Source organism: Aulonocara sp. 'chitande type north' Nkhata Bay, linkage group LG5 (genome assembly GCF_057382095.1).
Source record: "Aulonocara sp. 'chitande type north' Nkhata Bay isolate Kocher_YH1m ecotype deep benthic linkage group LG5, A_spYH_male_GT1.1, whole genome shotgun sequence".
In the NCBI taxonomy this organism is placed as follows: Eukaryota; Metazoa; Chordata; class Actinopteri; order Cichliformes; family Cichlidae; genus Aulonocara; species Aulonocara sp. 'chitande type north' Nkhata Bay.
The window spans coordinates 41,723,542-41,751,540 of NC_141348.1; the positions used below are offsets into that span (position 1 = coordinate 41,723,542).

General features: G+C 41.2%; 2 protein-coding genes across 4 annotated transcripts; one reads left to right on the plus strand and one right to left on the minus strand.

Moving 5' to 3' along the window:
- Positions 1–141: 141 nt before the first annotated feature.
- Positions 142–11,154, minus strand: LOC147331369 (protein SEC13 homolog). 3 transcript variants are annotated; one of them, XM_086293651.1, is made up of 9 exons: positions 11,082–11,154; positions 9,831–9,875; positions 5,641–5,756; positions 4,385–4,536; positions 2,948–3,081; positions 2,724–2,857; positions 1,830–1,950; positions 1,336–1,482; positions 142–1,033 (listed from the first exon to the last, which is right to left on the minus strand). In XM_086293651.1, exons 2-9 carry the CDS (start codon positions 9,834–9,836, stop codon positions 923–925), a joined length of 921 nt encoding a protein of 306 aa, XP_086149777.1. In that variant the 5' UTR covers positions 9,837–9,875; positions 11,082–11,154; the 3' UTR covers positions 142–922. The 3 variants fall into 3 exon arrangements, with proteins under 3 accessions (XP_086149777.1, XP_086149776.1, XP_086149775.1); XM_086293650.1 differs by lacking the exon at positions 11,082–11,154 and adding an exon at positions 10,818–10,964; XM_086293649.1 differs by lacking the exon at positions 11,082–11,154 and adding an exon at positions 10,075–10,225.
- LOC147331370 (cullin-associated NEDD8-dissociated protein 1-like) lies at positions 10,691–27,999 on the plus strand. Its single transcript, XM_086293648.1, has 24 exons — positions 10,691–11,131; positions 12,083–12,226; positions 13,908–14,062; positions 14,515–14,638; positions 14,813–14,870; positions 15,213–15,411; positions 15,848–15,953; positions 17,248–17,390; positions 18,075–18,385; positions 18,834–18,975; positions 19,542–19,660; positions 19,812–19,958; positions 20,390–20,611; positions 20,702–20,908; positions 21,442–21,629; positions 23,123–23,288; positions 23,512–23,652; positions 24,153–24,292; positions 24,580–24,755; positions 24,950–25,045; positions 26,744–26,913; positions 26,991–27,155; positions 27,306–27,413; positions 27,685–27,999. Exons 1-24 carry the CDS (start codon positions 11,064–11,066, stop codon positions 27,913–27,915), a joined length of 3,726 nt encoding a protein of 1,241 aa, XP_086149774.1. The 5' UTR covers positions 10,691–11,063; the 3' UTR covers positions 27,916–27,999.

Sequence of the window (27,999 nt, forward strand, 5' to 3'; positions counted from 1 at the left end):
ACCCAGATACATCAAAGGGTGTGAATGTTTAGCAAAAAAGCTATTTATGAATGTGTGTTAATGAATGAGACCTGTAGTAAGAGTATGTTAGTAGAAAAGGACTCTTTTGCCCAGCCATGGTTATTATATAAATGAAAAAAAGACATTAAAATTGTTTTAATATTAAACAGTTATTTAATTACATCAAACATGAAAAAAAAAATCAATGGATTCTGATTATACACCTGGAGAAAAACGATCGCTCCATTCATGGTTGTTAAGGCAGATTATTCATTTAACAGCTGAAAAGAGTCTGCAAACATTTTACCAAATAAAACATTTATCCACTTATCATTAAATGTAAATCCAAACCAGGCAGTCAAGTCATGTTTTGTTTCACTATGAGAACATGAGAGTTTGTTTTAGGTGTGAAGGTGGGCTCACCTGCTTTGTTTTTATAGTTTTCTTGGTTCACCCAAAGCCAATTTGAGTGAACTAGTAATTAGAATAAAGTGTTGAAAGTCAGGACGACTGCCCCTGAGGATGCTGGGAGCATTAAGGGTGATGGTAATTTTGTTCTCCAGCAGTGGAGGTGGAATATTTCTGGAGCAGAGCAGGAAGAACTAAACTTTGATGAAGCTAAAGACTAAACAAACAAAGTTGTGTCCGGATTTCTAAACGTTAAAGTAAAAATACAGAGAGCGATGATTCTTTGAGTTGTAATGGTTTCTTTCCCTCTAATAAATTCTCCTTGTTGATTTTCAGCAGGCACCCAACTCATGCTGAAGCCTAAAACTCAGATTATAGACCAGGCTTCATCACTGTGGGCGTCTTGTTTTCAGTCCAAATGTCCAGCATGTTTATTCTTTCATCTCTGAAGGCTGAGGGTCATCATCGAAGGGTCAGGGGTCACGGAATGGGTGTGTGTGTTTTAATTCGAGGGTCACTGCTCATTCTGCTGTGTGTCTGTGATGGTGGAGACTGCGCCCTGGCCTTTGCTGACATCACTGATACACGCCCACTGACCATCCATCGACTCCTTCCACAGCGTTACCTGAAAAGTTCATAAATAGTTTAATAAATAAACTATAAATAAAATCAGAGTCAGCGCTCAAATCTAATTCAACTTATTCTTTAGAGTTAAATATTAGCTTTGAGAAACAGCCATAATATCCTGAATCAATAAGGTTAAAAAAAATAAGGGCAGAGCATACTGCAGGTTGATAAAACCATATCAATAATATATTTTTTTCCAGACTGTGGCATGTTTAGTTTGCATATAACCAAGTCAGACAGAAGGAAATCAAATGATATCTATAATTTTATGTGGATTTGGTGTAAATGTGTATTTTCTACCTTGTTGTCTCCTCCTGAAACGGCCAGTATATTTCCAGTGATCGACCAGCTGACGTGCCACACCACATCGTTGAACTTGTGGAGCAGTTTGGCCGTCCAGGTGTTGCCTGCAGGGTCGTCACACGTCCAGATAAATACTCGTCCATCCTGGAAGAATGGAAAACAATTTCCCACATAACCCCAGTGGAAGAAAAACAGGAATGGTTTGATTTTATTCAAATACTTTTTTGCAAGCTGCCAATAACACTTGCTTTTATATGATACCACATTTTATGAAGCACTACAGATTAATGTAACCCGCTTATGAACTGGTGGATTTTTAATCTCACACTTGACTGAACCGGAGGCACACTCTGGCTCCATCTAGTGGTGAAAAACTTGTACCTAAGTTATCAAAACTTTATTTATAATGTCTGAATGAACACTTTATGTTTTAGGTGCTGGAAAGCAGAATAAATTGCATGTTCTGCATGTGTAATCACATCAAATCTCACCTGAGAACAGCTGGCAATGGTGCTGGTGGGAAGACCAATAGATGGAGCCCAGCCAACATCTCTCACCCAATCACTGTGAGCCTCCAGCTTCTGATCCTCCTTCCACTGCCCATCCTCCTCTCTGCAGGCAGGAAATATCAATCAGTGACAATTAGGTTTAAGAAAAAAACCAAAAACAAAACAAGAAAATGCTTCAGACCACAAGCCACCCTGAACCACACACTCATGCAGAGCTTTATTGTCTATACTTCAAGCAAGAAATGTATCTTCCTTGGATTCAGCCAATTAGGATAACCAACTAACCCAGTGTGTCTTGTGGTATGTGGGAGGAAGGAGGAGTACCCACAAGGGTACTGAAAGAACATGCAAACTAGGCACAGGAAGGCTCTAGCCACGTTTTTAAACCAGAAGCCTTTCTGCTGCGAGGTTCCACTCACCACTACCACACTTGTCACACAAGGATCACCGTGTTTGTGCTGTGGTGACATTAAATATCAAGATCAGTGAACTTTCCCCAGAGAACCGAAACTTTCTGAAGAGCGAACATCTGATTTATGTTCCACTGAAATATGTTTGTACTCCTCAGGTTTCTTTTGTAGTGTTCAATGCTTCTGATTGGTCAAGTGTGCATGTCTTACACAACTATGTTATAATAATAATAATTTCTTAAATGCTTCTGAAACTTTGAGTGTGTTGCAGGAACACTGCCAGTGCTACCCATCAACCTCCTGGTATGCACCTATAGTATAAATTTGAAAATCCTTTGTGGGTTTCAGAAAAGTTGACCTTTGACCTTTTTACTGAGATTAGAACGTGTCCAAAAGTTTTAGTAGATGCACCTATGGTATGAACTGTAATTTCCTTCAGAGATTTTCAGAAAACATGAGCACTTACTTCCAGAGTTTGACCAGGTTGTCGCAGCCTCCGGAGACGAAGCGCTTGACGTAGTTTGGCTTCTGTCCCGATGGCTGATCAATCAAGCTGCCTGGAACTATAGCGGGAGCCCAGCTTACAGCGTTGCAGCCAATCTGCAGCAGAATCACAACAGTGTGTTACATCCAATGCAGGATGCTGCTAAAGTGACATTTCAAACATTCAGAGCAGTTTGTAAGTCTCACAGTGTGAGCATTGCTGATCTTCTTGACATCCCACTGCTGATCTCCAGTGAACGTGAGAAGGGAAATTGCTCCGTCTGAACTGCCACAGGCCAGGATTAGACCAAACTCATATGGACCCCAGCAGACTGAGTTCACTGTGGAAACACAGGAGGAGGCTCAATGAGACAGAGGCCTGAGGAGTCTATCAAATCTTAATGCAATAAATTGTGCTTCATTATTTTGTGAGCTGACACACCAAACTGATCTGTTAAACTTCTAATTCTACCGAGGACACAATCTACAACACCGGATTTCTGAGGAAGGGACAAAAAGAAACAAATAAAAGAGTACAAGGAGGGGAAAAAACAGCCAGAGGGACTCCAGATCAAAACACACTAACCTACTGAGAAAAATTCTCATAATCACTACAATAAAATTGAGCAATTAAAAAGGAAACATAACATGCAAGATGCCACTATAAGGTAAAGTGGCTGACAGGTAGAGCCACACCCCCCCCAAAACCCACAGTGAGGCATCTGATAAAAGACACTGTGGTGAAGGGCAATTACAAAGTGGAGCTACAGAAATGAGGAACTAGAAAATGATGGTTAAAAACCATAACACTGATACACCACAAATAACAAAAAAGGTCAGTCAATACACAGACAGTGATGGCTGGATCTTCTGTAAAAACACATTGCCCAACCCAGATTTTGTGTTTACACCTAAAGCAAAGTGATTTTCTTTGTGGTGAGAACAATAATGTGAATACAGGAAAATCCACTAAAAGTTAAAAATATTTAAATATATTTCATATATATTCGACAAGTTAGTAAAATTATTACATATACTTCAACTTTGGTGGCATTTTGCTATGAGGTTGGTTAAAAACCTAAAGTTTGAGATTCAGACTTTTTCCTTCTACCATTTAGAAAGACTGTTATCAACCTCTGAGGGCAGGTGGCAGCTGTTTTTTTTTTTATGTGCATTAAAGTTATATAAAAATTTTACCGTGCAAATGCAAATTCCTTGCTGACAGTTTAACCAAAAGGCATTTCCAGTGGAAACTGGCCGACATATCCTCAGCATAACCATGTATAGATTTCATTTTATTTATCGTTGCCCAACATTATACCGGTATTACCATGAATGGTATGATATGGCCCAGCCCTGTTATACCGACACAAAAATGTGGCAGGTTGAATAAGGAAAATGAATCAGAGGCCTTTTTGGTTAATTTCTGAAAAGCCTTGGACTGAGCACCCTGGATTTATTCTTGTATCCGTGGAGATCCAGTAAATGTCCTAAGTGTTCAATAAAAGATATTAAATGTATAGTGTTGTAATTGTAAATACAAAGAACATGAATTAAATAATCTGTGAGGATCTGATCTTTTCTTGTGTGAAGCCACCTGCATGTATAAGACAAGAATTGAGATTAAACTTGTATCAAACCCACCTGACGACTCGTGTCCGGTGTACTCGTACATCTTGTCCCAGGATCCGTTCTCTTCTTTCCAAATAATGACTTTTCGGTCGTAGGAACAGGAAGCCAGGATGTTGCCGAACATTGGATGAGCCCACGCTACCTGCCACACGGGACCCTCGTGGCTACAAAACACAAGAGATGCAAATTAGTTCTGTTTTTCACTGAGTACCTGGATTTGTCACCTGGCAATTAAATTACAGCAGACAAAAGTGCCAACAAGTTATATTTCATCACCACAAGTGATACAAGTTCATTTTTTAGCTTTAGACTCTTGGTTTGCTCAACAAACTGAGGCTTCATAGTAGAGCAGGGCGATATGACCAAAAATATTTATTACGATATACATTCGAAAATTTCGATAACGATATAACTGACGATATAATTGACACTAGACAAAATATTAAAGCGATATAAAAAATTTTACCGTGCAAATGCAAATTCCTCGCTGACAGTTTAACCAAAAGGCATTTCAGTGGAAACTGGCCGACATATCCTCAGCATAACCATGTATAATATCCACAAAACTTAAACAGAGGTTAAACACACACAGTATGGTAACATTATGTTGAAGCTCAGCACGTATCACTCCGCGAGGCTCCTGCCTACGATAGCCGTAATGCTCCGACAATCCATCAAGCGGTGCGGCTTCGTAGCTTAGCAAAGTCGTACTGAAACATTTAACAGATTTTCGAGCGCCGTGTACATAAAATCGTTTTGAGGTCAGTAAACACAACCAGAGTTCATACATAAGGCACACGGGATTATAAGGGGCACTGTTGATTGTCAGAAAAATCAAAGAATTGATTTTAAGTGTGCCGTATTTTCCAAAAAACACGGTAATAACGACGGCCCGCTAGCATGCTCTGCCAAAAATAGTGCTTTGTTGTGTATCTGAGGGACAAAAGCCAAACCAGTTACACACCAGTGAAGCTGCAGCATTTTTACAAACTAGTTCTGGTTCATCTGTTTCATTCAACGATCAGCTTTCGCCCTTCTCATTCTCTGCCGCCGCCATGCTTTTTCCACCATGTGAATATGAAAACAAAGGCACGCACGTTTATAGAATAGAATAGAATTCAACTTTATTGTCATTGCACATGCACAGGTACAGGGCAACGAAATGCAGTTATCCATAGTCTATAACAATATTTCATTTTCTTATTGTTGCCCAACATTATACCGGTATTACCGTGAATGGTATGATATGGGCCAGCCCTACTTCTTACCCTCTGAGGTCTGCCACAAGGATCTGCCCTCCGTTTCTGACGTCAAAGATCTTGACGGTGCGGTCAGAAGAACAGGTGGCGAGCCGAGTCCCGTAGTAGTCCATCTGGGCATCGTGCTGAAACAGACAGAGCAAAATGTAAAAACCTGAGTGAGAACCTCCACCTCTACCTTTCAATTTAAAGAATATTTTATACATTTTCAGCAACAAGTCAAAGTCAAAAGTAAAATGAACTTAAAAATGCTCATGGTGATTGTTCTGTGATAGTTTAAACATCATCTAACTGAAAATAAAAAGGATAAATGCTGCAACAATGATTTAGTCAAAAGAAAATACTTTATTCTCTTAAAAGGGATAGTTCGGATACTGAGGAGCTTTTGCACATCTTCCTTTGCTGGAGAATCAGCCTTAAATCTATATAATGTGCTTTCTGTGGCTGTAGTCAGCAGCCAAAAGTAAACACAATAAATCAGTTTGCAACATTAAGAGTATTTTCACAGCTGCCATCAGACTGTTCTTTCCAACAGGGAAATGAAGCCATATCTATGAATGCACTGTATTCAAAACCGGCTTTGACACAAACATTGTCGTTACCTCATTGAACATGTTGGTCTACCACTGCCCTCTTAAGTTAGTTAATGTTATTGTGTCCCTTTCATGTTTTTGAGGGGTTACTTCAGATAAACGTGTAAAACACAAAAGTCCTACAGCAGACGTACAGGTTACAGTTTATAACAAACGTACAGCTACAGTGGGGCAAAAAAGTATTTAGTCAGCCACCGATTGTGCAAGTTCCCCCACTTAAAATGATGACAGAGGTCAGTAATTTGCACCAGAGGTACACTTCAACTGTGAGAGACAGAATGTGAAAAAAAATCCATGAATCCACATGGTAGGATTTGTAAAGAATTTATTCGTAAATCAGGGTGGAAAATAAATATTTGGTCACCTCAAACAAGGAAAATCTCTGGCTCTCACAGACCTGTAACGTCTTCTGTACGAAGCTTTTCTGTCCCCCACTCGTTACCTGTATGAATGGCACCTGTTTGAACTCATCATCTGTATAAAAGACACCTGTCCACAGCCTCAAACAGTCAGACTCCAAACTCCGCCATGGCCAAGACCAAAGAGCTTTCGAAGGACACCAGGAAAAGTATTGTAGACCTGCACCAGACTGGGAAGAGTGAATCTACAATAGGCAAGCAGCTTGGTGTGAAAAAATCAACTGTGGGAGCAATCATCAGAAAATGGAAGACATACAAGACCACTGATAATCTCCCTCGATCTGGGGCTCCACGCAAGATCTCATCCCGTGGGGTCAAAATGATCATGAGAACGGTGAGCAAAGATCCCAGAACCACACGGGGGGACCTGGTGAATGACCTGCAGAGAGCTGGGACCAAAGTAACAAAGGTCACCATCAGTAACACACTACAACGGCAGGGAATCAAATCCCGCAGTGCCAGACGTGTTCCGCTGCTGAAGCCAGTGCATGTCCAGGCCCGTCTGAAGTTTGCCAGAGAGCACATGGATGATACAGCAGAGGATTGGGAGAATGTCATGTGGTCAGATGAAACCAAAGTAGAACTTTTTGGTATAAACTCAACTCGTCGTGCTTGGAGGAAGAAGAATACTGAGTTGCATCCCAAGAACACCATACCTACTGTGAAGCATGGGGGTGGAAACATCATGCTATGGGGCTGTTTTTCTGCCAAGGGGACAGGACGACTGATCCGTGTTAAGGACAGAATGAATGGGGCCATGTATCGTGAGATTTTGAGCCAAAACCTCCTTCCATCAGTGAGAACTTTGAAGATGAAACGAGGCTGGGTCTTCCAACATGACAATGATCCAAAACACACCGCCCGGGCAACAAAGGAGTGGCTCCGTAAGAAGCATTTGAAAGTCCTGGAGTGGCCTAGCCAGTCTCCAGACCTCAACCCCATAGAAAATCTGTGGCGGGAGTTGAAAGTCAGCGTTGCTCGGCGACAGCCCCAAAACATCACTGCTCTCGAGAAGATCTGCATGGAGGAATGGGCCAAAATACCAGCTACTGTGTGTGCAAACCTGGTAAAGACCTATAGTAAACGTTTGACCTCTGTTATTGCCAACAAAGGTTATGTTACAAAGTATTGAGTTGTATTTTTGTTATTGACCAAATACTTATTTTCCACCCTGATTTACGAATAAATTCTTTACAAATCCTACCATGTGGATTCATGGATTTTTTTTTCACATTCTGTCTCTCACAGTTGAAGTGTACCTCTGGTGCAAATTACTGACCTCTGTCATCATTTTAAGTGGGGGAACTTGCACAATCGGTGGCTGACTAAATACTTTTTTGCCCCACTGTAAGTCAAGTTCAAATGTATCTGTGGCAACAGTCACAGGGTATCAGTGGCAAGTTGTTAATGATTTGTTTCTGAAATTATTATTTTAATAGCCTTTGCCAAAGATGGAGCTCAGCTCAATGTGCTTCATCATGTATGACTTAATGATCACAATCAACAGTGAAAATCACTGTTTGTGTGAATTAACACAAAACAGGTTCAGAGTGGGCTGATGATGTTCTGCTGTGTGTCGTCACCCACTGACAATCCTGGTGTTATTGTTAATTTAATCAACTCAAATGTTCTTTTATATGTAATTTAGTTTAGTAGTCTGGACTTTATGAAACATAGTGACATATAGACATGTGAAAAAAGTCAGTTTAAAAAAAACTTTAAGTAGATCTTTGAAATAAACTTAGTACACCCTATTGTTTCTATGAAACGCTACATGTATTGGTCAGTATGTGAAATGCACAAGAGAGTACAACTGAACAAGTCTGGTTTGTTTGGAGAAAGCCTCGTCTCTCCCTAAAGAACATGGTAGCACTTCTGGAATAATGTTCTTTGGACAGACAAGATCAGGTGTAGAAGTCTAGTGAAAACCAAACTCAGCGTACTAGCACAAACATCTCTGACCAACTGTCAGCACAATGGTTAAGAGGTGCTGATTTGGGCTTGCTGTGCAGCCACTGCACATGGAAACCCTGCAGTTACAAGTCGACCATAAACTCCTCTGTATACCAAAGTATTCTATTTATTATTTATTTATTTATAAAGCACATTTAATAACAACAGAGAGTTGACCAAAGCGCTGCACAACGTAATAATTAAACAGTGGCATTAACAGCAACAACAGGTAAGAAAATTAAAAGAAAATTAGGATAAAAAGAATTGGTAACTCTCGTGCAGTATAAAAAGCCAAAGCGAAAATATATGTTTCAAAATGGGATTTAAAAGGATTGACAGTTGGGGCTTTTGTAATGTGGAGAGGTAGATCGTTCCACGTTTTCGGTGCCACAACCGCAAATGCCCAATTCCCTCTATGAACCATCCTAGACTTGTGTAAGGTAAAGAGTAAATGATCACTTGATCAAAGGCCTCTAGAGGACATATAAAGCTGCAAAAGGTCAGACAAATAGTCTGGTGCCTGACAATTTAGCGATTATTAAGTCAAAAGTAAGATTTTAAATTTTATTTTAATTTTGCACTGGAAGCCAATGAAGGGAAGCAAGCACCAGGGTAAAATGTTGGTGTCTCTTCACAGGAGTCAAAAGACAGCTGCAGCATTTTGTACAAGTGTCCTGCCAAACTGGACTGACTGACACCAACATAAAGTGAATTACAGTAATCCAGCTGAAATAAGGCAAATGCATGGATTGCTCGTTCCAAGTTTTTAAAGGATAAAAATAATCTCACCTTGGATATGAGCCTTAATTTAAAACAAGGACCGCTGAACAACTGAATTAATTTGTTTCTCAAATCTAATTTTGTTATCCAAGAAAACCCCCAGATATTTTTTATTCTGGAGTCAAATGTGAAGTCATCAGTCCGACAGCTAAAACTTGACTGAAACAGGGTCATGAATTAGGACAATGATCCTAACAGAACAGTATCAGTCTCTGATGATCAGCTAGCAGTGTCAGATCGCAGCAATATCAGTTTGTTACAACTGGGTTTAAGGACAATGGATAACACGTTACAGTGATAATATTTACTGACGTTTCATTGTACACATGTTTCTATCTCTAGTTATCACGCGTAAAAGCTCGCTTACAGGTACTTAAAACAAGAAGGCTAACATCAGCTGTGATTAGCAGCTAGTTTCGGTTAAATGAAAAAGGGAAAAAAATGGAAAACTTACAATCATGTCCTCGTGAGAGGTGTCCACGGTATTAATAACAGAAACCTGAAATGAGCAAACATTATATAATCACAAATACTGCACATGAATTAAAATGTTCATTGATTTTCCTGCTACTACTAGCCATTTTGCTAAGGAGCTACTTGGACTTGGGCACGTCAGCAGCTAACGGTAACCGGGAAAATGCCACAAATGTCAGCGAACAGCTTCACCGGTGGCCTAAATGCAAAGTTATCAAACTCACCATGACCGTGACTGACACAGAAACCCCGAACAACACGAGTAATCCTCCTTTTTTAAAAGAAACCGGCTTCACCGACTACTCCGACGTGGCAACAAGTAAGATAACCGCTTCCCACAGAGTCCAACTGCACTTCATACCGGCGGAAACAACAACCAGTAAACAAGTGTTCCGCATAAGCGTTTAGACGAGATCACCTTAACCTTGTTTAGAAGCTAAATATGAACACATTCTAAATAAATTAAAATCCGATCCCTCCCAGATTAGTGAAAATATTTAAAAAAGCTACATTTTCTCTTTTTGAACTGATTTTTAAACATACAAATATCTCTTTCATTAAATATGGGCAGTTTCTTGTCATAATTTTGTCTTTTTTTGTCAAGTGACCTCACCCAAACTTCGATATAATAATAATAATAATTTGTTAATTATTATTATTATTATTATTATTATTATTATTATTATTATTATTATTATTATATAATAATTATTATTATTGTTGTTATTGTTATTATTACGTGGTTACATGAAGAACACAGTTAACCCAAACTGTGCTGCATGTGTGAGTTATCAATAAAGTTGAGGAGAAAAAAATCTAAACGGCTACTGTAATTGTTGTTGAATTTGTTTATCAATAAAGTTGGGATAAAACTCCAAACGGTTAATGCTAACCGATAACCGTCGGCATTTTTTTCGGCAAATTAGCGTAAAAATAAGACTTGAAACTCGGTTTATCGGCACATTACCGCCTCCGTATGGCCGGTTGGACTCCGTGTGTCCACACGGCGGCGCCACAAAGCTGAACCACTTTCCCTTGCCGTCTATTTTTGGCCGGGCACGCCGAGTGTCGGGTTCCATCAGGCCGTCAGCTCTCCTCTCTGCCCCCCCTAGCCTCGCCATGTTGTCGGCTTAAATCTGGTGGCCAGTTTTCTGAGTTTACCGTTGGAAAAAAACTTTTTCTCAGCCTGAGTGACAGCCTAAACAGTGGAAAGATGTCGAGTGTGTCCTACCACATCTCCAACCTGTTGGAGAAAATGACCTCCACTGACAAAGACTTCAGGTAAGAAACAGTGAGCAGCTCTCACAGTGAGATGACACTTTTTTAAAACCCCGACTTGTGTGTGCCATTTTACCACAGAGGAGACAATAGTGCCCTCTATACAGTCTTAATTACTTTTATTTAATCGACACATCATTTATTAGTTTTCTCTACCTGAAAACAAAAAATAGATGTAACAATTTTACCTAACCAAGGTTACGTTTTCATAAAAAAACTCCAAATATTATATTAATATTATTGACTAATTTAATCATTATCAAAATATGTTTGTAAATATCTGTGTCGGCTGTGATTTTTTTTAAAGTACTCAATTACAGAAATTGGAAGTAGGGATTTTTTGCTAACATGATAAATTCATGATCTAAATAGTTTTATATTTTGATAAAGTGAGTCGTTGTTGTCCAGGTAGATAGCAGTAGGTTCAAGAATGTTGGAGATTTTTGTTATTTTATTTTGTCTTAAAAATCTTTTAATACATTGCAAAATATCTTTGGAGATGTTTTTAACACTGGAGAACACATATTGGGTTTACTGCCATGTATGACCAAGAAAAGTATATTCTGCAACTGTTTTACATGTTTTGATAACTCTTTGAGTGTTATAAACACATCTATAAGCCAACAACAACACAAGTATAGATTTGAATTACTTAATAATACCAACCTCTACCTCTCTCTTTGTTGTCATTGAATTGATGAGCTAAATATTTATTGGACAAGTAATGTGCACATCTTTACTGAAAGACCACAATTGTAACAGAAGTGTCGAAAAAGCATCTAATTAAAGAATAAATAGACATCTAAACAAATCTAGACACTTAATTCATTATTTGACCCTTTTTTGAGGCAGTAATGAAAAGAAGGATTACTGAAAGGATTCACAGATCAGTTTATTAACTTTGGTCTCTATGTGTGTGTGTGTGTGTGTGTGTGTGTGTGTGTGTGTGTGCAGGTTCATGGCCACCAATGACCTGATGCTGGAGTTGCAGAAGGACAGCATTAAGCTGGACGAGGACAGCGAGAGAAGAGTTGTGACCATGCTGCTCAAACTGCTGGAAGACAAGAATGGGGAGGTGCAGAACCTGGCTGTGAAATGGTAAAAATCTCACTCGTACGCACAGTGTGAACCGGTGCCAGAAGTCAGTGTCCTGGTGTGTTTTCTTTTCCTTAACTCCACAGTCTGGTCAGGGGTCAAAGGTTAGCTTCAACCACGGGCCCTTTAGTTCATGTAAACTGTATTTTATTTATCCAGATTTATTTTTGGATTCCTAGAAAGGTGCTCTTTGTAACTATCCTCTGTGGAAGGGTTAACTAGGTTTAACCACCAGAGGGCTGCATTATCCCCAACCCTTGAGTTATAGACTATTTTAAGTTTTACTGTATCATCTACTCCCATTTACTCGAAAGTCTGTTTCTGGAAACTTTTGTCTTTTGAATAAAGGTAATGGAAAGTGACAGCATTATATCAGAGTTCAGCGGGGAGCCTCCCACTGTTACCAAAGTGCTTGCTCATAGGGGGTCATATGATTGTTGGGTTTTTCTCTGTAAGTATTATTGTAGGGTCTACCTTACACTATAAAGCACCTTGAGGTGACTGTTGTTGTGATTTGGCGCTGTATAAATAAAACAGAATTGACCTGAATTGAATTAAATAAGGATAAGAGTGTTAATATGTCTGTGAAGGTTCTCAGTCATCCAGGTCATCGTAGGCTAAGGAGCTTGGAAAGAAAAGCGTCTGGACTTGTTTAAGTTGCTTGAAGACGTTTCACCTCTCATCCGAGAAGCTTCTTCAGTTCTAAGGTCAAATGGTGGAGAGTCCCAGATTTAAACCCAGTGGGAGTTTCCCCCCAAAGAGGGACAAAGGACCCCCTGACGAGCCTCTACCTAATCACATGAGCCAAGGTGTGAAAGCGGGTGTAGGTCCCAATCAGCCAGGGTTTCGAGTGAGCTCATTCTGAAACCTGGCCCCACCCTATCATGTGATTTCCTGAGGTCAGATGGCCCACTTCCTCCATGTAAAGGTTGGCTACAAAAGGTGACACGGGGGAGCCCATGGCACAGCCATGTTTTTGTCTGTAGAAACCCTCGTTATATTTGAAATATGTAGTGGTGAGGCAGAGGTCTAACAGTGTGCAAATCTGATCGGGTGTGAAGTTGGTCCTGTCCTCCAAGGAGCTGTCTTCTTGTAGTTGTTTTCTGACAGTCTCCACTGCCTCCGTGGTGGGTATGCAAGTGAAGAGGGAGACTACATCAAAGGACACCATGGTTTCATCTGGGTCCAGGGTAAGTTTCTGGACCTTGTCGGTGAAGTCGGTGGAGTTCTTGATGTGATGTGGGGTGTTCCCCACAAGAGGTGCTAGGACAGTAGCAAGGTGTTTCGAGATGTTGTAAGTGGCTGAGTTTATGCTACTGACAATGGGTCTGAGTGGGACAGCTTCCTTTTGGATCTTAGGAAGTCCGTAAATGCAGGGTATGGCATCCCCTGGGTAAAGGCGGTGATATGTAAGGCGGTCAATGATTTTGTCCCTTTCAAGGTCTTGAAGGCAAGCTATAAGAGTGTTAATGCACTAAAATGAGAGTGGTACCTTCATTTCTGCTGGACTTAAAGTATTGATGGTGTCTGTGTAGCAGGCTGTGTGTTAGATAGCCACCTTTTTGTTTTTGCAAAGTGCTTGGTTAGATACTACAGGTCATATTTCTATCACATAATTATTTAAACAAATAGTGGTTTGAAACAAAATTATGACATTTTTTAACTTGGTGTGTTTGTTTTTAAGCCTGGCGCCTCTGGTGAGCAAAGTGAAGGAGCCCCAGGTGGAGACGATGGTGGACGTGCTGTGTTCAAACATGACGTCGGACAAAGAGCAGCTGAGGGACATTTCCAGCATGGGACTGAAGACCGTGATCGCAGAGCTGCCACTCACATCCTCAGGTGAGCGCTCACTGTCCTCCCACCTGTCTCCTCGTCGTGATGATCAGCTTTTAATGGTGGATTTCCATCTCATGTTAAAGGGGCAACTTCGAGAGTATGAAGAGCATCAATAATACATGGCATAGAAGCAAAGCTTACATTGTAGACAGTCATTCATATTTTACTTTAATAAGTTTGTAATTTTCCTGGGACTGCATGTAAAAGTGTCTGAAATTACCTACACAGCTACAACATGCCATATTTGTGTTTTCACTAAATAATAACCAATAATTGTAAATTGTCACTTTTTCACCATTAATTTTTGCACACTTTCGCTGCCATCTGGGCTTAATTGTCACAATTATTCAGCAACTACAGTCCTTAATGTGAGCTGAAATCAGGATGTCTGATCATTTGAAGGCAGTGAAAGCTCAAAGTTCTTTAAACATCCTTGTTTTGGGTTGGATCCACAGGTTTGACTCTGACAGGCAGCGTGTGTAAGAAGATTACCTCCCAGCTGATTGGTGCCATGGGGAAACACGATGATGTGTCTGTGCAGTTAGAGGCCCTGGACATCCTGTCGGACATGTTGGGAAGGTAAAAACAAGATCTCGGTCCAAACGTGATGACTGTCCCACATTAGAAAAGTACCAGCTCAAACACACACACACACACACACACACACACACACACACACACACACACACACACACACACACGGTACACGTTGCTGAACTTTTAAGCTTTTCACTGTTTGCTTTTTTTCCACAGGCTGAGTGGTGCACTGGTCAGTTTCCACAGCTCTCTGCTCTCCAGCCTGCTGCCTCAGGTGAGAAACACTCAGCCGCTCAAATGTTAACTGTGGTTTTACAGTGTAGTGCTACCATGACAACCCAAAAAATCACTGTCATCTGTTTTTAGACATAATTATTACTATACTTAAGATAGCAGGATATTTTTCATATTATTATAAGAAACCCGTTTTTATAAGAATCGTGCACATCACTCTCTCATTTCACGTTGCTTTCAGTATATTTACTGTATGCTTTAACAGCTTTATGATGACTTTCATTCATTTTGTTGTACAGTTTATTTGATTGTATTTTTACTCATTTGTCCCTTTATCTGCTCGTTAATGTTTCTTCATTCATTCGTCATTTGGATGCTGCAGTTAACCAGCCCCAGAATGGCGGTCAGGAAGCGCTCCATCTTAGCTCTCGGTCACCTGGTGCCCTGCTGCAGCCCTGCCCTCTTCTCCCAGCTGACAGAACACCTGATGAAAGAGCTGGCCAAGGGTCCGCCCACATCAATGACAAGAACATACATCCAGTGCCTGGCAACCATTAGTCGTCAGGGCGGCCATCGAGTCGGTGAGCTGATGCTGTGTTTATGCCGCCTTCAGTGCTGAATGGGGAAACAAACTAGTAGGACAGTGACCGGTCTTCTGAAAGGTTTCAGATGTTGATAGTCCAGCGCTCCTGTATTCTGACTGTTTTTTATAGAATACATCTTCTTAGTTTCACTAATGTAGCAAATGTTCCACACTCAGACATGTAAATGCCTTTCAGATGATCTAGAATTCAATTTAGCACTGATAGCTAAGATGATGACTTTCCTCCAACTTTCCCTGTAGGGGGAAGTCGGCTCTTGGCCCTTCATCTGGTGCCCTTGCACTGTATGAAGCCCCCACATGGCTGCAGACTCGTGGATCTTTTTAAAATTTGGTTCTTCATGCATTTTTTGTGTCATTTAGTGAAGAAAAACATCTAAAGTGTAGATTCTTTTCCCATTCTTTGTGGTTTGTAGGTGAACATTTAGAGAAGTTGATCCCAATGGTGGTAAAGTTCACCGGAGTAGAAGATGATGAGCTGAGAGAGTATTGTTTCCAGGCCTTTGAAGCTTTTATACGCAGGTACAAACAAAGTCATGTTTCCATCACTTTAGGGAACAATATTTTCACGCTGATTTCCCACAGAGTTACACTGACTATAACCAGAAGCTCTACAGACCTAACCCTGTTCTAATTGTTACCTTGAAGCAAGTCTTTATATACATTCACTATAGCAGTGTTTCCCAAACTTTTTTTGCTAAGCCCCCCTTTGCTTTACAAGAAAAATGCCCCCCCCTTCTCATGCACACGCACAAACACATCGTCCAACCACACACACCCATATTTTGCTCCCTTTCACACCTCAAACATTTAGTAAACAATTAAGGAAATACAAGTAAACTGCAATAAATTACAGGTAGTAATAAAATAAGCTACTAACTCTTTTACACTACATCCACACCTACACGGGTATTTTTGAACACGCAGCTGTTTCGTCCACACGTAAACGGCGTTTGGAATCACCTAAAACGGAGATTTTTTAAAACTCCTTTTTTGCGTTTACGTGTGGACGAGGAATACAGACTTCGTCACGCAATGTCAAAGGTATGTGCCTTTTTTCACGTCACGCTGTGCGCCACGTTATTGTTTACATGAGATGAATTGCAGAATGGCAGATAGAGACAAAATACTGTTAATCTGACTGTCTGCACTTTTTACACACTTACATACACACACGCAGTTACTGTCTCTCTATTTAGAAAGGCAGAGGCGTCACCGTGTGATTATTTTACGTGTAGTTGTTTTTTTTTTTCATGTGTAATAATATTCAACATTGCTGTCAATACATTTTTCAAAAAATGCCTCTCTGTGCAAAATGGATTTAAAAGCATTAACAGCTGTGGGATACTGTTAGTCCGTGATTTGAACAGCCCAGCGCTGCTCCCAACGCAGGGAAAACCAACCCTGCAGGGAGACCTACCTCAGCACTTGTGCAGGTGAAGCCAAAGAGCAGACATGCTTCACCATATTTTCAAGTCTTTGGCTTAGAATGAAGTTGGTTTGGAAACATATTCAGCGATGCTTCATCTCCTGCTTTGCGTTTGTGGAGGCGCCCCGTGCTAGCAGTGTCCAAGCGTTTTGTTTTTTTCCCCCCCTTTTCATACGCCCCCCCCTGTAATGGCTCTGCACCCCCCCCCCCCCCCCCCCCCCCCCCATAGGGGGGCGGGCCCCACACTTTGGTAAGGTCTGCACTATTGGGACCTCTGTTCAGTCCATGTTGTAAACAGGTCATTGTCCCCTCAGCATGACCCACAGGCGTACATACCCACACTCCGTGCCCTTACTGTGGCTCTTTCTGTTACTTCCTGATTGGCAGGTGTCCAAAGGAGATGTCGCCTCACATTGCCACAGTGACTCAACTTTGTCTTAAGTATATGACCTTTGACCCCAACTACAACTATGATGACAACGAGGAGGAGGATGAAGATAGAATGGACATAGATGATGAGCTTGAGGAAGGTGTGTGAGATCTGTGTGTCTGTGAATAGAAATTTAGCAGAAAAACTATTAACAGGAAGCAAATAACAGGAACATACAGAACATGATGGTAATCAATCATCATGTTTTAGGTGTCTAGTTTTGAATTAATCCAGCGATTACGATCTGTACATCCATGGTTACATTCCAAATGGCCAAATGATAACTGATCATTTGTCCGTTTTCAGTGGCGTGAAAATGTGAACAAATGAGAGCTCAGAGAGAACAACAGTCCTTACCTGCAGCTGACACCTTTATTCTTTAATGCTGTTTTCTTGGTTCCCAAATAGGCCTCTATGTTGTTGGTGTTTACATTTTCATATGTATTTTAAAACATAAATATCAGTCTTTAAAGCAGGTCTTTATAACTGACATTGAAGCATGAAATGTTCGTATGAACACAGACTACATTAAAAACACTGAAGTTAAAGACATTTAGGCTGCATATGGATGATTTTTGTACCTGTATTCTTTAAGTGAGTTTATCTGATTTAGAAAGAACTTTTCAACAAAAGCGGCTGTTTTTGTTCAGATTGAGTCTGTCGATTCTTAAAACTATTACAAACTTCACACAACAAAATGTGAGATCTTTTGAGTTTTGCTGTCTTCCATCCGTCACCTGTATGAAGCAAATCGAGTTTATTCTCATTTCACGACTTCACTCAGAGTCAGACGACGAGTACAGTGATGACGATGACATGAGCTGGAAGGTGCGGCGCTCTTCCATCAAGTGTCTGGAGGCGTTGATCAGCACGCGTCTGGACCTCCTGCTCTCCTTCTACTCCTCCATCTGCCCCGCTCTGCTGGCACGATTCAAGGAGCGCGAGGAGAACGTCAGGGCCGACGTCTTCACTGCTTTTTCAACGTTGCTGAGACAAACACGGGTGGCATCGAGTCGCCACAGCCTCATCGTGTCTGGTTCAGATCCCGGGGTGAGAAGAGAGGAGGAGCCGGCAGTCGCCTTGCTGAAAAAACAGGTGCTGAGAAGTTTTTGGATGGAGTTTAATTGAGTTTCACAAGTAGAGCTGAAAAGTAGATAAATTTAAATTACATTTTTAAAGGTGTCATTGACTTACCTAAAATTCAAAGATGTTTGGTATTTAAATTTAAAAGGCAGGCTACAGAGTCGAGACTACCTAACAGTCCAGGCAAATCAGCTGATCTTTGCTCATTTCTAGCATCATCTTTTTATTCTTGGACTCCATCAGAGTAGCTCTCTATGATTTACAATTCCAAATGCCTGCATGCTGATCCGATATATGAGCCTAAACAGACCCTTCACTTTCTGTCTGAAAAAACCTGCTTGAGCTTCTTCGCCTTTAAACAAACGTGTCCATATCTAAGATGTTGCAGTCTTCCAGTTCTGCTGAGCGTCTCGTAAATATGAATTGCAGAAATAAATTGTGCGGCGATTTGTGTGTCCAGGTGCCGGCGACTGTAAAGGCCCTCCACAGACAGCTGAAGGAGAAGAGCATCAAATCCCGACAGGGTTGCTTCTGTCTCCTCACTGAGCTGGCTCACACTGTACCGGGAGCCCTGGAAGAGCATATACCTGCCCTGATACCTGGTAGGCACACACCTACACACACACACAACCCCATTCAACTATCTTAGTGAGGTCCTTCAGTGACATAATGCTTTCCCTAGCCCCTTACCCTAACCATTAAAAATGATTGCCTAACCCTAACCCTAAACCTAACCATAACCTAATTGTAACCCAGACACTAAAACCACATTTTGAGCCCCAAAAATGCCTTTAAATGCCTTCAAATTTGTGAGGACCGGGTTGCGTGTCCTCACAAATGACTGTTGGTTCTCACAAGTATAGTAGAATCCAGATTTCGGTCCTCACAAAGATAGCTAGACAGGAACACACACACACACATGCATTACAAATTAATTCTTAACCGTCAAACTGGTCAGAAACTTTCACTCTCTTTTCAGCAAAGTCACATAGACTTTAAGGGAGATCTTTAAGATCTTTAAGATCTAAAACTCACACATTTCCTACAACCGGCTGTTCCTAAGTCTCCCAGTAGCTTTTCTCTTTCACTTCAGCTGCTGTATTTTGGCTCCTTACTCCCACTCTTTCTTTCTTTTTTTCTTTCTGTTCCTGTCCCCTCCTTCCTGCAGGCATCGTCTTCTCCCTGACAGACAAATCCACCCTGTCCACCATGAGGATCGATGCGCTCTCCTTCTTCAACGTCCTGCTCCTCTCCCACCCTCCTCAGGCCTTTCAGCCACACATGCAGGTTTCAAAAACTTCTTTTAAGGCTTTGTCTTGAAACCTGTACACTGTCTCTCATAATGACTCGGGGGCTCTGCAGCTTTAAAAAGTTGAATCACTAAATTTTTCAACAATAATGAGAATGTAAAGACTAACTTGTGCTGTGACCCCTGCAGGTGCTGCTGCCCCCAGTGATTGCATGCATTGAGGACACGTTCTATAAAATCACCTCAGAGGCTCTGCTGGTCATCCAGCACCTGGTCAAAGTGATGAGACCGCAGGGACAAGCAGGAGGATTTGACCCTAAACCGTTCGTTAAAGAGGTGAAATAGCTCAGGACTGTTTTGCTTTCTGGTCTGAGGCGGTTTAATTTAATTGTGCTCCATAGCATCCTGTCTATTTATCATTTTTCATGTGTTGTGGGAGCAAAGAATTAATGAAAAACGACTGTGAATGGCAGGTTAAATACTGTGATTTGTCTAAGGAAAATGAACAAACATGACTTTGCCGGTGCTTTCCTGCTTGCCTGAATCAAAGTATTTCTACAGAATTATAGATTTTAAAAACATCTGAAACAAACTGTGATCAAAAGGTTCTGTGACTGCTCCCTCTTCATGGTCTCTGACATCGCTGGTTCATACTTTGGCACCAGGAATTTTGTGCTGCTGTGCTGGTGCCTTCACAAGGCTTTCCTGATGTGTGGAACAGGTTCTACCTTTTCTTTATAATTTTAATTTATTTATTTTTCCCAAAGGTGTTTTCTGTAACGATGAAGCGGCTCAAAGCAACAGACATCGACCAGGAAGTAAAAGAACGAGCGATTTCCTGTATGGGTCACATTGTTTGTCACCTTGGTGACCACCTGAGGGCAGAAGTTCAGGCAGTCTTGGCGATCTTTCTGGAGAGATTAAAGAATGAGATCACAAGACTAACAGCAGTTAGGACCATCACCCTCATCGCTGCCTCTCCGTTAAAGGTTTATTATGACTTTCGTTTTGTTTTTTTAATTTAATGAACACATTATTTAATTTGAAAGATTTTAGTAACTTCCTGTCCTTTTCTACAGATCGACATGTCACCCATCCTGCCAGAAGCGCTCTCTGTGCTGGGATCTTTCTTGAGGAAGAATCAGCGGGCGTTGAAGCTCGGGACGCTGGCGTGTCTGACGGCGCTGGTCACTCATCACGCTGCCAGCATTAAACCTGCAGCCCTGGAGCCCGTGCTGAGCGAACTTCCTACTCTGGTGGATGAGAGTGACATGCATGTTTCACAGGTACAGGCACTGAACCGAACATGCACATGAATCAGGTCAAGAATTAAATCTATAGAATAAAATTTTTTTTCATAAATGAATCAACGTGCATGTGCATGACATTTGAACTTAGACAGACAGTGACAGGAAGTTTTACTTTTTGAGATTGCCTTTTAGAAAGCAGTAATGTGCCTATTTTATGTCGTATTATGGTAAAAAATGTGTAATTGCAGATTTTTGGAGGTGGTTCTTTTTGTTCCATCATATAGTTCACACCAAGAAAAACATATACATTTAGGAAGTGGGTTAAGGAATATCAAACATAAAGTTTAGGGCTCAGATTACATGTGTTGGTGGAAAGCGGGGATCTTATTCTGCTCATTTTGATTTTTATTTAGATTTTTTCTCCTTGTTCTCTGTTAGCGTAGCTGCATGACTCAAAAGTTCACAGGCCGCTGAGTCAGCTTTCCTTAAAACAGGATGTTGCCTGCAGACATTGTTGGACACATGAAACATGTTGTGGTTGAATCTACCTGTAGTTTGCCTTTGTTTAGGTGTCCATCACCTTGCTCACCGGTATGGCCAAAGCCTACCCCTCGACTCTGGCTAAGATCAGCTCGTCTGTTCTGCCGGGAGTCTTCAGACTCATCCATTCACCGCTCCTGCAGGGTAGCACTCTGGAAGCAATACTCGAGTACTTGCAAGCACTGGTGCTGTCCAAAACCAGTAATCTGAGCTACAGGTGAGATAGGATGTGGTTGTGAATCTCTTTGGGTCATTTATCCTAATAACACTGGACAGATCAACAGTTTTGGAGTGGGAAAGCTGTTTAGTGCTGAGGATTATTGCTAATGGCTTATTTATAATGTTTTCGTTAAACTATAATGAATTTTAATCACTGATATGAATCAAATGTTTTTAAATAGTTGTTGGAAAGCCTCTAATTTAGCCCACATTTTTAAAAGAGCAGCAGTGCATCATTCCAGTGTTTCCCTCAGGCATGTAAACAGTAGTTATCTCATCAAATGCCATGAAAACCTTCCAAAAGCCACAGTTCAAATGTGTTTAAGTGATTAGAAGTCATTATTTTATATTATTAGACAGCAAGAATATGAAACAGCGCATTGAAACACCATCAGATTCCCAGGAGTCCACATTAAATCACATCCCCTGGGTGTAGACGTCAGTGTGAGTGTTATCTCCAAGAAATGAATATTCATGTAATTACCATCTGCAGGGGAACTCCAAAGTTTTTACAGATAAATATCAGTTCAGTATTCGGAGGGAGGAATACTCAGTCTGTTGTGTAATGTCTTCTCTGGCTTTGGAGAAGTTTGTCTGGTCTGAGAAAATAAGCATGAGTCAGTTTGTTCTGTGTTGACTTTGAGATAATTAAACCAAACCAGGAGAATGACACAACCTGATAACATCTTCTATTTAAAGTGGCAGTAAAGCAAGTCTTTCCCCTGAAGGTTTGTCAGATAAGAGTCAGACTCTGCACTCACAAGCTGCTAAAGTCTTGTTTAAAACATGTTAATCATGACCACAAGTGACCTGGTTAGCCTCAACTAACCCAACATTGCATCAGCAAGTCATGTTGATGTTCCTGTACTGCCGATTAACATATGAGCAAGATGTATAGTGTGTCTTCCTCCGACTTTATGTATATTTCAGTCCATGTGACCTTCATCAGATTAATTATATTCTATCATTTGTGTACATACTGTCCATATACCTGAAAATGCTTTTTGTTCAGGCAAAGCTTGATCTTGGATCCAGACCAGACGAACATTCAGTTGGGGTGAAATGCCTCAATCACTGCAGTACACTTATTTTCGTGTATGATATATTTTTTACAGAATAATATAATAATGGTCAGCGCAAATGCTTGGTTGGATTCTACTCTGACAGGTCTACGTTTTCCGTCTGCACTCTTCCTGTTTGCTCAAGATTTTTTATTTCTATCTGTAATTTTTCTTAAAGATCTTTAATTATATTGTTTGATATGAATCAGAACATTTTTCCCAGCACCTTTGTTAAACTATAACTGGAAGATTTAATCAGATCAGTCCATTTAGTGTTAGCAACATATCAACACAAATACTACACCCGGGATTATAATCCTCTCCTCTCCTCTCCTCTCCTCTCCTCTCCTCTCCTCTCCTCTCCTCTCCTCTCCTCTCCTCTCCTCTCCTCTCCTCTCCTCTCCTTTCCTCTCCTCTCCTCTCCTCTCAGTCAGTTGCTGAAGTCTCTCATGGAGCCGTTTCACAGATCTCAGTCTTCTGCAGATGGCAGCATCGTCCATAGGCAGTCCTACCACTCAGTCGCTCACTGTGTGGCTGCTCTGTCCTCTGCTTCTCCCAAAGAGACTCCTGGCACTGTGGCCGGCTTCATACAGCAGGTGTGAGAGTCTGGCATTTGTACTCTGCTTTAGCTTCAAAGGAGGTTTCCTCTAAGAATGTGACACAAACAGACATGAGATATAAATTTGTTAGACAAATTTCGTGTTTGTTTGTTTTATAAAATTTGATCTGAAACTGTCCTCTTAGAAGCCACCTTTGTTTTCTTTGCTGTTATTACTTTAACACTTACCTCATTGAAATTCTGCCCTCTCCTCTCCTCAGGTGAAGAATCCCGGCTCTCCAGAGGCTGCTCGTGTCCTCGCCCTGTTGTGTCTGGGGGAGGTGGGGAGGAAGGGCAGTCTGGGAGGAAGTAAGGAGGTGCAGGGAGTCATCTTGGAGGCTTTCTCTTCCACCAGTGAAGAGGTAGGACACACTATCCACATCTGAATATTTAAATTTTTCATTCACAATGAATAAATTTATCTTTTAGTTAAAAGAAGAGCTTCTCCAAATCCGATTGTTTATTTTCCACAAAGGAAAACTGATTGTTTCCCCCACATCACAGTTACATTTCCTTGATATTGAAACCTAATTAGTCAAAAAGTCCGTTTTGTTTTTTACCCTTTTACTGCTTTGATATCAGTGCCAGTTGTTTGTTTTACTACTTATTAGGTAAGTGCTTCTTCAGTGTCTGATAGTTGTTTCACAACGGCCAGAAACAGGAGGTGTGAAAACAGAGCTTAAAGAAGATTTAGAGATCTGACAATCAGTAAAAAAGATCCTTCAGAATGAGATGTTGCTTTAGCTCTGTGGAGCAAACTGTGTGGAGAGTAGAGTGGGTTAGTTCAGTCGATGAATTAATGCGACAAAGGTTAAATAAGCTCAGACAGCCGACTGTGTGGACATCTTGTTTGTGATTTCAGGTGAAGACGGCAGCCTCCTGCGCTTTAGGCAGCATGGCCGTCGGCTGCCTGAGCGATTACCTGCCCTTCCTCCTGAAGGAGATCTCAGCCCAGCCACGGAGACAGTACCTGCTCCTTCACTCCCTCAAAGAAGTCATCAGGTGTGTGTTCTGTTGAATGTTTGGCTAAATGTGTGTGTGTGCATTTAATTCACCATAATCTGTTGTTGTTCTCTGAAGCAGGTGATCATTGAAAAGCATCATTTATGAGTTCACTGAAGTTTAAGTGTGAATTTTGCAGTAACAGTTTAATATTTAAGCTGATAAAAATGATAGATTTTGCCAAAAAACTTTGCAAAGCTTTGCAACAAAATTTGCATGACATATGTTGAATAAAATAAGTTTAAAGTTTTCTTAAAGTTTCCTTCCTCCTCTCTCTCTTTGTTCAGTGTCTGTCCAGCCTCCAGTCTCTCGCCCCATGTAGAGTCTGTGTGGGCCTTGCTGTTTCAGAACTGCGAGTGTCAGGAGGAGGGCACCAGGAACCTGGTGGCTGAATGTTTGGGAAAACTCACTTTAGTCAATCCGGCAGCACTTCTGCCTCGACTTAAACAACAACTTAAAACTGGTAGGATGATATTTAAGAACTGTTTTATATTTTTGTTTTTTATGTCAGATGCAACAAATAATGCAGAATTAACATCTTCATGGTCAATCTCTGTTTCTGTACATGGTCTTGACATTTTGTATTAATATGGCTTCAATATGAATGAGAAAAAAATATATACAAAAATCTTTATTTTTGTTACATTGTCTCCACAGGTTCTCCTTTAGCTCGCAGCACCGTGGTAACAGCCATCAAGTTCACTATTGTTGACCACCCGGCACCTATAGATTCACTGCTGAAAGACTGCATAGGTAAATGTTTGCATCCCATGTTACATCATTACTCTTCATCTTTTTACAGTAAAGTGGGAACATTTTTCTAAGATTCAGTTTCATGGTGAAACGTTAATGGCTCACATATGCAGATTTGCAGAGGTAGCCGAGCAATTCTGGTGTTTCCCTTTGGAAAAGGCTGCGTGAAAGCAAGTTCTAAACCTAAAACTTTAATTGCTGACCTGGTCCAACGGGTAGACTGGAACACTTGTAGATGGTGATGGTGCGATGAAGCTCCATGAATGTGTCAAATCTTTCCGAACAATTGCTCATTTTGAAGTAATGACATCTACTGTTCATTCGATGTACAGCAGCCCAGCTGTGATAATACATGTGGGGTGCATACCAGCGGATATCAGGTTCTGTATTTTATTTTTGCTATACACACAGACACCTCTAACCAACCATCCTCTCTGAGATTGATTTGAGAAGATGTGTGTCATTATTAGGAGATATCATGTCTAAATGCTCCCTAACTGCGGATATTTTTCACCTTGTTGGCTCCATAATGTTCTTATAATCTCCTTGCAAGCTTGTGATGATCCTCAGAGTCACGCCAGATCCAGTTCACACAGAAAATTAAAATTCCTGCATCTTTTCAACAGCTCGAGGCACATCACGAAGCAGTGATCTCATGTCAGAGAAACAAGCCTCATTTTGTCAATGCTGTCAGATGTAACATCACTCATTGTAGATGTATGCTCTCCCTTTCAATTCCTGAAGAATCACACTGCATTGAAATACAGGCTTGTACCGGTAGTATCATTACACATAGTATAACATGTCTCATAATCAGATTGACTCGCCTTTCAAGCAGAATCAGAATACTTTATTAATCCCTGAGGAAATTATGTGGTTACAGTGTCCCCAAGACAATAAGAACAGCATAGAATAAGTTGTTCCTCAGCCTGCTGTCCCAGCATGCAACGGCATAGAGGATGGCGCTGGCCACTCTGGTAGAGTGTAGTGGTGTTTTTAACCCAGTCCAGCTTATTATCAACGTTTATTCTGAGGTATTTATAGTCCTCCACTTTGTCCTCCTGGATTGAAACAGGTTTCCTGATCCCCATAAAGTCCACAATCAATTCTTTGGTTTTTGTCACGTTGAGCTGCAGAGGATTCTGCACAATTGAGCAGGTAGATGAATAGGGTCCTCTGCTCCGACGCAGGGCTGGTAAGCAAAATGAAGGGGATCCTGATGTGGCCTGACTGTAGCTCATAGCAGGTCAAGGATGAGACTTTCCAAGGGTCTGTAGTCCTGGGGGCCACTGGGACAGATGTCTTCCACAGCACCAGGACTGTCTGCAAACTCAAACTCATCAGGAACAGTTTATACACAGGCCTTGAGAACACGAGGACTCACCCTGTCTGGTCCAGCAGACTTGCCTGAGTGGAGTCTTCTCATTTGTCTCAAACCTGTGTGGCCATTATAGGAACTGCAGTTTTCCCCCTTCTTTGTTGGTAGCATTTTTCAGCCCCACAGATTGATGCTTGGATGTGTTGACAGATAAGTGATACACTGACTACAGATAAGTTCCTCATATGATCCCACTTAAAAACCAAAACAAATGTTCATTTAATCTTAAATATAAACTGAAGTCTAATGCTGACTCAAATATAAAAACCCAGATGAGGCTCTGAAAAATAAAAAGCTGTGATGTCATCTCTGTGTGACAGGTGACTTCCTGAAGACCCTGCAGGATGAGGACATCAATGTGCGACGTATCGCCTTGGTAATGTTTAACTCAGCAGCTCATAACAAACCGTCTCTGATCCGCGGTCTCCTGGGAAGAGTGCTGCCTCACCTCTACAAGGAGACCCAGATCAGGAAGGACCTCATCAGAGAAGTGAGTTAGCTGATTTAGAAGCAGCAGGCGTTTCTGTTCATGCTCTGTGCAGACGTTTTACTGTTTGTGTGCTGCAGGTGGAGATGGGTCCGTTCAAGCACACTGTTGATGATGGGTTGGATGTGCGTAAAGCTGCATTTGAGTGTATGTACAGTCTTCTGGACAGCTGCCTGGAGGGGCTGGACATCCTGCAGTTCCTGGATCATGTAGAGGAAGGACTCAAAGACCACTATGATATCAGAGTGGGTGGAAAAATAGTTAAAGTAAAAATGATCCACCTCTTTACCTTCTGTCCTGTGGAATGATTTCTGGGGTGTTCAGTAGCACCAGCAATCAGAAAATAATGATTTATTTTTGATCATTTTCTCCTTGTTTTTAATATCACTGTGCAGATGTTGACCTTCCTGATGCTGGCCAGACTGGTCTCTCTGTGTCCTGCTGCTGTTCTCCAGAGACTGGACAGGCTGGTGGAACCACTTAAAGCGACCGTCACCACCAAAGTACTCAAACAGACACACAGTCTTAGAAATCAACACTTCATTAAAACATTATGATTCAGAAAATAAAAAAAAAACTGCATGGATTGGAGTTGATGGTCTCTTAAACACAACTTACCAGAAATTATTTATAAAAACCGCATCCTTACTCTCTATGAACCTTTTTTTATAGTTTAAAGGTAAAATACACAGAGATCTTTACAAACCTGGAGTTGTAACTTTGAGTTTCCCTCTGCCTTGAAATGAAGTCTCCGTCTCCTTCCTCCACCTGCAGGTGAAGGCCGGTTCTGTGAAGCAGGAGTTTGAGAAGCAGGAGGAGCTGCGGCGCTCGGCCATGCGTGCTGTCGCCGCCCTGCTGGCTGTACCTGAGGTGGAAAGAAGCCCCAGCATGGCCGAATTTGCCAATCAAATCAAAACCAGCACTGACATGGCGTCTATCTACCAGAGCATCAAGGGAGGGGAGGGTGGGGGTATAGGAGCCACAGAGAGCATGGATATGAGCTAGAAACATGCTGGAGATGTTCATGAGAATGTTTTTATCGATGAGCTTTAGGCACAGCACATTAAACTGATCTGTGTTTGTACAGTG

Bases quoted from the DNA above. Each gene is read 5' to 3' on its own strand.
- LOC147331369 (XM_086293649.1), bottom strand. The intron at 3,082-4,384 runs GTGGGTTTGATA...GTGTTTCCACAG, and splicing joins CACCGGACACGAGTCGTCAG to TGAACTCAGTCTGCTGGGGT. The intron at 2,858-2,947 runs GTGAGACTTACA...ATTCTGCTGCAG, and splicing joins AGATCAGCAATGCTCACACT to ATTGGCTGCAACGCTGTAAG.
- LOC147331370 (XM_086293648.1), top strand. From the start codon at position 11,064: ATGTCGAGTGTGTCCTACCACATCTCCAACCTGTTGGAGAAAATGACC. The intron at 15,954-17,247 runs GTACAAACAAAG...CCTGATTGGCAG, and splicing joins TTTGAAGCTTTTATACGCAG to GTGTCCAAAGGAGATGTCGC. The intron at 20,909-21,441 runs GTACAGGCACTG...GCCTTTGTTTAG, and splicing joins GTGACATGCATGTTTCACAG to GTGTCCATCACCTTGCTCAC.